At 36.0% G+C, this 11376-nt stretch overlaps 1 protein-coding gene across 1 annotated transcript; it reads right to left on the reverse strand.

Moving 5' to 3' along the window:
* Positions 1 to 234: 234 nt before the first annotated feature.
* Positions 235 to 8588, reverse strand: LOC146157480 (lysophospholipid acyltransferase 5-like). The gene is made up of 13 exons (XM_083386783.1): positions 8477 to 8588; positions 8310 to 8417; positions 8139 to 8245; positions 7967 to 8063; positions 7845 to 7882; positions 7662 to 7769; positions 6973 to 7043; positions 6618 to 6726; positions 6458 to 6544; positions 6040 to 6206; positions 4873 to 5020; positions 2635 to 2793; positions 235 to 1642 (listed from the first exon to the last, which is right to left on the reverse strand). Exons 1-13 carry the CDS (start codon positions 8553 to 8555, stop codon positions 1532 to 1534), a joined length of 1389 nt encoding a protein of 462 aa, XP_083242909.1. The 5' UTR covers positions 8556 to 8588; the 3' UTR covers positions 235 to 1531.
* Positions 8589 to 11376: the final 2788 nt, after the last annotated feature.

The following is an 11376-nucleotide window of genomic DNA, read 5'->3' on the forward strand; positions in this document are numbered from 1 at the left end:
CGTACGACCGTACATTGCTTTATGCGGCTTCGTCTATATATGTAAGCATTTCAGGGAAACATTGCAGTCTTGAACTAAAGCGAAAAAACTACTTTTCTAAATAAGCAGAAAAATGTTTAAAAAAACTTTAGGCAATAACGGCCTGTTACGGAAAGGAATGCTTTTTTGAAATCAAAACTATAGATTACTATAAAAAGATATCCTCGTTAGGAAACAGACTTTTAGAATCAATTATATTTTAATAGTTTTTAAGTACCGTGTAACGAAACATTGAATCAGCAGGTATATACCACAAGGTATAATACACTTACATAAATACACAATACACATGAAGAAAATAAAAATTAAGAAACACGCTTTACGTTTGGTGTTGGTGTGAGGCAGCAAGTCACGGTTTAAAGACATTTAACAAAGTTAGACGAGCCCTGCAAAAAACACCAAATTATCGAATGCAAGTTTTAAATTTTGAAACAGCAGTCACACGTTCCTTTAAAAAACAAAAGAACTTTCCTAGCAATATGAGAGACGGTCGGGTCCCGTTTAGCATACAAGCCAGACATTGACTTTACGATTTCAAAAAGTTACTAAGCTTTTGGAAAGTCATCTACGCTGGCGCTCGAAATGAGCAACGAAGCTGATCTTGAAGAGTTTCATCACCTGGCAGTTCGAAAGCACAATGGTGCCCTTGTTTTGTCGGTCGGTGTGTGTTGTAAATGATGCAATATTGTCCTATTCGCATGCAATACATTTCCAGTAAATATCGACAAACCTTATCGGCTCATCTAGGTTAGTGTTGCCATACGTTAGGATTTTCCTTAAAATGTCCGGGAATTAAGTGTTGAAATCTACGTCAAGGAGAAACGCTAAAATGTGTTTAGATTCGAGTATTCAAAATATAAAGGCAAAAGTTCCACACATATTGTTTCCCATTTTTTGAAATCAGAAAATTTGTTTATAATTGTGCAATACTTTTTGTGTAACCTAAATTTCAGGAAATCATAACTCTGATTTAGTTCTTGTTTATGCTACGGTCCGCCATAAAATATTCTGTTTGTCATGCGGCCCCAGTCAGAAATAATTGCCCATCACTCTTATCAAGTAATGTGCGAAACATTCTTTGCGCGATGGTCCCCAAAACATAAATTCTAATGGTCAGGGATTATGCGGAATAAAATATGGCAAACCTAATATAGTAGGTCAGCATCGCAGAGCAGTTGTTTCGTTGTTTGCTGCATATTCGGAAGGTGTTAAGAAAAGCGTGTGCGATGTATGGATAGCGCAACAGCGGCCGTAAATATCGGGGTTCGACAAGGTCAACTTTTGCTACAGGTCTTACAAAACGGTTTCAATTGACTAAAAGCGATTTTTGCCGCGGGAGACTGTCACGAAATTCAGACTACATCGAAAAAGCGGCGAGTCGAAATGCCACTTCTTTGGTAAAAACAACAATAACGCCACAACATGGTAAAACTAAAAACTACACACAGGTCTACACGGGAGTTGAAGTTCAAATCAATTTGATGATCGGAGATTAGATGGACTTTCCTTCGGGTTTGCGTCTGCTGGTGTGCTTGTACACTTTCAACATCACCCAAAGCGAGCCGTAAAACACGTGACCGCTGAAGTAGATCGACTGATAGACCTGGCGAACAAAAGCATTGTTTTTAGCATTAAATATCAGTCACGACAGTTTGTATGAAAACCAGTAATTTTATTTGATACTGTGTTGTATAGGATTGTTGTGTGTGCGACCTTTATGACGTATTGTTGTGTACTCTCGCAATAGAGCGGGATTCATTACTTGTATTCTAATACGCCGTGGTGTGTTACGTGCCCTGCCAGTAGATACTACTACAGCCCACTTACAATAAATAGTCGCTTATACATACCTTTAGGTCAGCGTTTCTTAACCAGGGGTACATGTACCACTTGGTGGTACGAAGCACCAAATCAGGGGGTACGACATGTGTGAAATATGTGTGAATGATGCGTTATTTAGGCATATTTGTGAAGAATGCGTACTTACGAAAAGCAACAACAAAAAAATCATTATTAAATGGACTGATTGTTTGTTTGTTGTAAATATTGTTGAACTTGCAAGACTGTTTTTGATGCATGCATTCAATACGTAATTATAAATACACTGAGTTTAATTCCTATTATTACAATTTTATTTACTATCGTCGGCCATTGTAGACAGGGGGTACGAGAAAAAATTCATGAAAGCTCAAAGGGTACGAGCGCTAAAAAGGTTAAGAAACACTGCTTTATGTTTTAACTGCAGATTTTTCCGTCTCCCTTAACACCATATACCTTAATTAAGGACCATTTGTAATGGGTTATTTCCGAATTGGCTTATTGTTGGTACGGTGATTTTTTGGTACGTCAAACGACATTAAACACTTGGTAAAGAATTTTCAAAAATATTTCTTTAATTACTTTACAAAGACTCGTAGTCATAATCATTTGCTATTACCTGTATTAAAATTTTACCCAAAATATAAAACATACACGATTATAGGTAGATGGCCAAACAACAAGCCCTATCATCAACCCATTAACTTACTACGATGCATAGATGCCAGGCGACTAATACGACGCAACAAAAATAATATTAACCAAGCTGTCACTCACTGGCAGGTAGCGATTCCATTTGAGCAGTGAGAAATCGATGAGACAGTAGCCGAGCAGTGAGTGCAGATAGATGAAGCCTACCGCCTTGGGAATCCACCAAAGCGCAGGATTGGCACGCAATCGAGCCACAAACGCCGAGCCGCTCAGGGTCGCTATAAGCTGTGAAGAAACGAAACGAAAAACTTTTAATTTCCTTACAAACGACCGTGTAAAACTCTACTTTTTGGAATTTGTTTTGACAATGATTTAATGAATTACTTACTGCTGTGTGTTTGCTTCGTTATATACCGTTGTAAGTATGCAAAGACATCACCGACGATTTTTAAGTTTGTTTTTTTACGATCAAGTCTATAAAACACTCTTGAGTATATCTGTGCTTTAAATTCTGTAAACTCGCAATTCATAAAGAAAAGTAGTAGGCCAGTCCAACCTGTCGCTTTTTGATAGGTGCTATTTTTTATTCTCGTCCGTCTTTCTATGTTGTTGTTTCAGCGTAATATAAAAAAGTTCAGGAAACGGACGTGAAAAAAAAGTTCAGGAAACGGGCGTGAAATGGAAACTCCAACGTAACTTTAGATGACGCGTAGTATCAATGGTATCAATGGCTTCAGCTTGAATGTGAAAGCGAAGTAAACAATGGCTTAAAGCAGCGGTTCTCAACCGGTGGGCCATGGCTTACTGGTGGGCCATAAGAACATTTGAGGTGGGCCACAGATCAATTTAAAAAGCTAGATTTAGTTTCATTTGTGTCACTATATTTAATTTTACAGGAATAATAATTTGGAGAGGAATTAAAAAGGAATGTAAATTTATTGTTCATCCGCAAGTATCTCATTAATGCACGGTCGAATAAATAATCTGTTTTGAAATATGTTCTGCTGTGTTTCGTTCTAAACCTATTTTACAGTTTTTTCTTTCATAAAAATGTATTGGGCCACAGAATTTTTTTGCAACGTAAATGGGCCACGAAAGAAAACGGTTGAGAACCACTGGCTTAAAGCTTGAATATGTAGTGGGGTTTAGGATTGTGTAGTGTACTGGCGCCTATATGAGGGACGAAAACAACTCTTCTGAACTCGATACCAGGTCATATTGGCATTTTCCATTGAATCGCATTAAAGTAGATTTACCAATATAGTAATTGTATTTTTCTTTTCACCCTACATAGTAGTGTTGGGTAATTTTGTTGGTTGGGAGAAATAGACATCAATATGCGTTACATCACGATCCCTGATGATGCATGAAGTGCCGGTCGATACAGACAATGGCAACCATGTTTAACACCCGAATTGCACATCGTCTACTAGATAAAAATTAGCTTACGAACAAGAAGTATATTGAACGTTTGTTAACAATGCGCCCCTGCGAGGGCTGCTATAGCGCTAATGAAGCAGTTTTTCTCGGAAAACAGCTTGGTAGTCAATTGCGGAACATACGGCCGTCCAGTGCTTATTTAAATTCAAAAGAGAAAATATAATGTTAGGCTTGCTTTAAGAACAATTCTGACTCTAACCGCCCTTTGTCAGCACCCAAAATAAAACTATACGAAAAACAGTGCATTTGCTTGAACTCTTTGTTGAAGAATTTATAGTTGTTGGCGCGCTTGAAACTACCCAATAAAACAGATTTCTGTCATTTCATCTGATTGTAAAGTAATGGAATATTAATATTATTTACAATTTTGTTTATAAAATGCTAATTTGCAGCTTAAGCCGGTAGTTTCCAACCTAATTGGGCTCACATACATAAAAATAAGTAGTTAATTATAACAAGGTAGCCCAAACGTCGGACAAACAAATAAATACCTGAATAACGCATTTTCAGTATATTGCTATATCAAGTGGAAATATAGCAGTAGGGGTTAACAAACGAAGCAAACAATTGTTCTAAACCTGTGAACAGTGGTAAAGCGGGACAATGAAGTTAAAATTAATTTGGTGTTAAAATTAATTTGGAAGTTTAGGGTGGGGTTTCGGGGTAGTTTAACGGTAATTCAGACCCTGATCTGGCCATTTTGGTTTTACTCTGTTTTGGATGTTATATGACAATTAGCTACTAGCCCTATGTTAAAAGTCTTGATTCTTGAACCAACGATGATGTTTTGCAATTTCGGTTTTATAGCTGGAGTGTCTGTTTACCTGTGTATGTCCTATTTTTGTATGTGTGCACGATTTGCTAATCCACGGTAAATCGAACCAAACTAAAGTGCTTATTTCGGTGGTTTGTCAGAAAACTTACCGGCTTTTCAACCGACATAGTGAGGAACTCGTAGGCGAAACAGGTGAAGTAGCCGATGTGGACACCGTGCCATATGGCCAGGAAAAGAAGGGTGGCGCCCTGGGATACGGCCCGAATACCGACGAACCTCAGTCGCTTGAACACGTACCTGCAGAAAAACGAATATTAATATCCTGTTCCCGAGCAACTGGCGGTGGAGTCATGGCTCTTTATGAAGAGTAGATTCGTACCAGTCGTACGTATCGACCTATGTGAGTCAAAGGCACGTTTAAATTTTACGGCCAAATATGACTGAATATATATATTTGTAAATATAAATTTTAAAATTTTAATATTTTGGATAAAACCACGATTGCGGACTAAGTTAGCTTGCTTTGACTAATGTGTAAAAATTTTTAATCGATATGTTATTTACTTCCAGAGATATTGCACGATTAAATTTCGAGCTGTGTGCTTTGCTTTGGTAAAAAATCAGGGCGAGAATAGGACAGCTTGCCATCGTCCATCTGTTTACGCCAATTTCGCGTTGATTTTTGTGGAAAACCTATAGTCTATTCAGAAAGTGGCGCTAGTGAACGGAGCCGGCTGCTTTTTCGAGTGTGACGTGAATCAGCATTTAACAAAGCGTTAAAATTCGCGATTCTCGTTATACAATGACAGCCGTAATAAGCGAAAGTTAATGAAGCAATAACAACCGATTTTGAACAACAAAAATAATTACACGTATAGAACAAATATCGAAGCCCGTACATAAGTAGGTGGCATATTTTACTGTTTCGAATAAATCCTTTTATTTCACGTTCAAAATACGCTACCTGCTTATCAATGGGCAGTGCTATTCATTCTACGTTTAACAACAACCGTCAGCCTTTAGGTCGTTTAACAACAACCGTCATCCCTTTATGACATATAGAACGAACAACCAATATACTATTGCCCTTGATCAGCTTGTCCAAACTCAGTTTTCCTTATTTTACTTAAGGTATGTAATAAAAGTCGACTTAAATTAATAAATTTTAAACGTATTTGTTTAACTTGAAGTTACCAATGATAATACTATAACTTAGATCCTCACATAGATGACAAATAGAGTCTTTGTGAGGATCTAAGTTATAATATATCAAAACAAATAGAGTCTTTATATGGAATTATAACAATGAAGTGTACCTGAGCACCCATCCATTTGTGTTGATGTTAAAAGCTTCAATAAGATCCTGGAAGCTGCAGGCCAAAAGGAAGTTGTGTAAAGTGACGTTTCGCAAGGTGTCCCATCGCACCTTGCCCGTCTCTTTATCTTTAGTGTAGCCAAGGCCACACAGAATACAGGAGCCTTCCTGTTTGTAATAAAGTATTCACTTATTACTTATTATAATATAATTTTTTTGGGAGGTGGAGTTGACAAAACCAGTGATCTTTGTAAAAACTAACTTATATTTCGAGTTTAATTTATAAATCAAATTGATATATACTGAAACAGTTATATTTGTAAAAAGTAACCCATATTTCCACTTACATTTATATTCTAAATTAATATATATACTAAAACAGTTATATTTGTAAAAAACTAACCCATATTTCCACTTACATTTATAATCCAAATTGATATATACTGAAGCAGGGTCACATGTCCTGTTATGGCCACATAACTGTACTTGTAGAAAAATCCAGAAGACTGAAAAACAAAACAAGATTAAATGGATGATATAATATAATTGAAAAGTGACTTCGCTCTGTTGGTTATTTACCTGAAATGCTTTAGTAGTGTAAAATTGTGGACTAAATGTTGCAGCCAGATATGTTTGAATACCAAGCATAATCGTTCCTGACAAGCCCCTTCGAAAACCAGCAACAACACTGGAATGACAATTCACACACTATTGGGATGATTTTTTAATAAAAAAGCATTATTTTGTATTATGAATCAGTAAACATTTTTTTTATGTCAAATTTTAGGCAGGAGAACTATAGACGTTCAGCTTTCATTTGGAAAAATGGTTCACACTAAATTACCCTTTTGCGCATCAGTATTAAATTGAGATTTTAATTACTGAACACAAAAAACCTGAAATAAATCCTAAAGTTTATAGATTTGTGCATCACCTGTTTGGTTTACTTCCAGGAACATCAGTTAGTTCACCATTGAAGAGAGAGCGAAATCTGCTCAACGGAAACTGAAACAAACAACATTGACATGAGTGCAAAGTTTTACCATAAACATATACAATTAGTAGAAAAACAATGTACTTCACCGAAACAATAAAAACGCATAGCTTCTATTCAAAAGATGTAGTGGTGTGTAAATTTCAATGTTTTTTACTGAATACAAACATACCTCACTGACATATTGTTTTTTGTTTAATACAAATAAAAGCTTAAAGTTACCATACCAGGTTGAGCAATAAGAGTATAACTAAAGGCGCCATTTACTTGGCAAAAGGCATTTTTTATAAATACGTATCAAGACCTTACTGACTGATCGTTATTCGAAGCGGTTCGCTTTTTAATGTATTATAACGTTTTAGAATATTTATTGTCAGAATTATGTGTTCTGTTGGAGGGCAAGATTGTGCTGTGGAAACACATACTAATTAAATTGTGTTTGGTTTTTAAAATTCACACTTTTTAATAGTTAATATTTATTTCAAAAAACTTTTATCATCGGCATGTTGATTTCATTCTGTTGGATACCTGTGGACCAACAATAAACAATATGTCAGTGAGGCCATACCAGGTTTAGCAATAAGAGCATGAATTGGAACCCAATAGTAAATTATTTTAATGTATCGTACCTGTGGACCAACAATAAATCCAGGGTAAAAATAGGCAAAGCCAAAAATCTCTAAAATAGATGGGAATCCTTTTATGCCCCTTTCTTTCTGGTCAGCATTAAGCTTTTCCTACAAATGGAACAGGAAATAGGTTAAAGCAATAAACATTGAAATATAGCTCCAAAAATTCAGTGGGTCTGTTACCTCTTTCTGGTGGCCATCATACACATCAAAGGCTAAACCTACATTAAAAACATAGCAATAAAGTTAAAATGCATAATTTTGTTTTATTTGTACTTTCTTTAACCTTGAACAATGTCCCTTACCAATCATTTTAAGTGTCAAACAGCAATGTGGCATTGTCCAGGATATTGCATAGTCGGTTTGTGAGTCAAACAAATAATAGCCCATAATTAAGTAAGTCTAAAATAAACAAATATACAGATCGTAAAGCATTTTTATGCATTTTGCAAACTTCATATATAAGGATATACACACCAACTGAAATAGGAAAGAAACGCTAACAGCCACGTAACTAGCTCCAAGTAGTTGAAAAACCATCCATTGTACAAAAACACATAGGATTGAGTGATACACATTCAGGCCTAAAAACAAAAGAGTTTAGAGGTAAATGTTAACAACAACAATAAATTTAACTTTGTTACATACCATAACTCCAATACATTAAACTCAGACTGGACAAAGTGAAAAATGCGTATTGTAGGTTGAGATAATGCTTGTAGGGAAACTGGCGATGGATCATTGCCATAATATATCCTGAAAATTAAAAAGAAGATAACAAATTTGCCTTTCTACCAATATTCAGGTCACCTCACCTGAATAAACAATTAGTAACAGTTTAACTCCTGCCTCTGGAGCACCAACTGCATCTGCAATGGCCCCAGCAAATCCCATCTTGGAGCAACTTTATTTTACAAACTAACTCCTGCAAAAAAATAGTAAACCACAAGGTATGTAAGTTGGTGTTGATATTTTGACAATCGAATATCATAAAATTGTACATAAATGTCAAAACAAATCTACATATTCTATGCATTAGGATCTGTTTAACTGCAATTACTAACAAGGCATGCTGATAGTTGGTCACTATTAAATTGAAAGCACACTTAATTCACTGTCTTTGGCATAGCAACCTAGGCGAACTTGGCGCGCCGAGATTGTTTTTGGGCAATATCTCCAAAGGTTGTGACGATATAGAGTTGAAATTTTTACACACCTTACATTGGTTACACCTTTCATTTTTATGAATATTAATATTCGGCCATATTAACACCTAATTTCCGAGCTTTCTCGCTGCCTGGTATAAACTACAGGAATACTCTCAATCATAATTGCTCAAGTTCAACATGTTGCCTTTCGATTTCTCTAACATGCATCTAATATTTATGTTAAAGATTTAAAATTTTCACACACGTTTTAGCTTTAGCAATCAAGCAAACACGCCGCCAGTGGGTTCTGTATGACTGAATCAGAACATAATGTTAACTCAGACCTAGTTCAAATCCTGAACTAACCACACTACATTTTGAAGTAACTCTAACAGACAACGTCTGTAAAGGTTTAGCCTTGCAAAAAGAAATTCTGAATTACTAAATATTTTGTAAAAATTCAATTAAGTTTTGGGTGAATCATTGATTTGTAACATCTCGGATTTCTTGACCTTTACTATATAATAGCCTGGCTAAACGTTACAAGTGTGTATGATTTGGTTCTTCACAAAACTTTTTTAGAAACCTAGTTTGCATCTAGAGTAGAAATTACAACACGTAAAGAAATAGTGTCAGCTTAACAATAATATGACGACTCGTCAACAAGCAGCATGTTTAGAGTTAGACTGCCAAATGACCTTAACAGCAAAACAACGAATACTATGCCGGGCGCTAACAGAACTCCGCAATGCGGGTTGCGGTCAATGTCCATAACATGGCGGGGATTTTCTCAATCCCTTATATGTCTATGGATCTATCTTAGTACTCAACCAAAACGATTTTACGCTCACTAATCGCACCTTGTCTAAATCATCCGATTTCTTTACCTGGATGAAAATGTAGCAAATAAATCGAGCGAACATAAAAAACCCTACTTGCAAGTTGCAACATGTGTATATTATTTTCAAGGTGAGAAATTAACCACCGTTCTATCTGAACTCAACTAAATGGAAACTAAAACGAACTGTCACTGCATTTTAAAGGGAATACTGTCAGGTCGCATATAAATTTATTGTAACTCCGCTTGCAATAAAACAGCTTACAGCGCAGTAAAAACACATCTCGCCAGTAAGGCGTGCAATTCGTTGTGTCTGGTTTGGAGTTTAATTCGAATAAAACTAGCGTCCTGTAAAACCGAATGCGTCAGACAGGATGTCAACGGAAAAAGGAAATAGTCAGAACAATTTTAAACAGACTAAACAAACACGCTAAATGACAAATACAGATGCTCGCTCTCTATAGTTGCAACTTGATGGTCACCGTTGTTACCACAAGCGCTGCTACTTACAGAACGGCGAATGGCAAGCCGCCACTATTAAAACGCCACAGTTTAATAGCAGTCAACCTGCTATGGAATCGCGTACCTGCCAGGTGGTATAGTTTGCTACGTCCGAAAAAAGTCACCGGACCTGGGTAGACTCGTCATTCGCAAATTAGTGCGCAAGCGCTATGTAGGCCCCGCGCCTAAAATCTATATTTATTTCACATTTTAGTTTTTTGTCTGTTAAATAAACACAATTTAAATTAATGACATGTAACGCGGACTAACTCTATTTAAAACCAGTTGGCCTAACTCTGGTTATCTTACGGCAGGGGTTGTTAAACTGGGGTCCATGGACCCCTTGGGGGTCGGGTGAACTAGTTTTTGGGGGTCCATGAAGGTATATTTGAAATAATAGTGTATATTTCGGAAGTACGGTAATCAGATTATTAAAAAAAATAATTTAATCAAAAATAAAACGGTTTTGCACGGAATGTTTAGACTCCACTTCACTTTTACATTTTTGGACCAAAATCAGCAAATTTATGAAGTCTATTTGTATTGAGAAGTCAATTTATGAAATCATTTTGTAAATTTTTTCGCCTACAGTGGTCCACGTGAGATGAAATAAAATTCAAGGGGTCCGGGGTAAAAAAAGTTTAAGAACCCCCGTCGTACAGCCTAACTAACGAATTGTTAAATAAACGACGGAAACCTGACTTCTGTTTCAACTAAATCTTTTTGAACTTATGCAACGAATTTAAAGTTTTAACAAAAATGTTAGTTTGTACAATGTATGTGATGATGTACGTTACCTGGTGCGATTTAGGTTTTGACAACCCTTTAAAGAAATAGTTCATTTAGCTGGAGTTATGTATATCGTTTTTGTGCCCACAAAGTTCCAGGAGTTACTAACGAACGAATTCTTTAGATTAACAATCAAGTTCAGACCTTCCGTTGAAATTCTGTTTTGTGACGAAATTTTAAAACGATGTTTAAGTTTGTTAATTTCCATCTAAAATATTTTTCCGAAAAAAAGGAAAACGTGAGCAATAAAATATTTAATACCCCTACATTTTGCGCGAAATTGACGTAGTAAAAGCATAAATTAAACTGCTACAGTATTATACAATTTGCTTTCGTGGATTTATTTAACTAAAACCATCAAAAGCTAGTCGATTTTTAAGTATTTGCTGAAGCTGCTTGATACCATATATATTTTCAAAGTATATTTGCCAGCGACATA

This window comes from Ascidiella aspersa, chromosome 4 (assembly GCF_963924565.1).
Source record: "Ascidiella aspersa chromosome 4, kaAscAspe10.2, whole genome shotgun sequence".
In the NCBI taxonomy this organism is placed as follows: Eukaryota; Metazoa; Chordata; class Ascidiacea; order Phlebobranchia; family Ascidiidae; genus Ascidiella; species Ascidiella aspersa.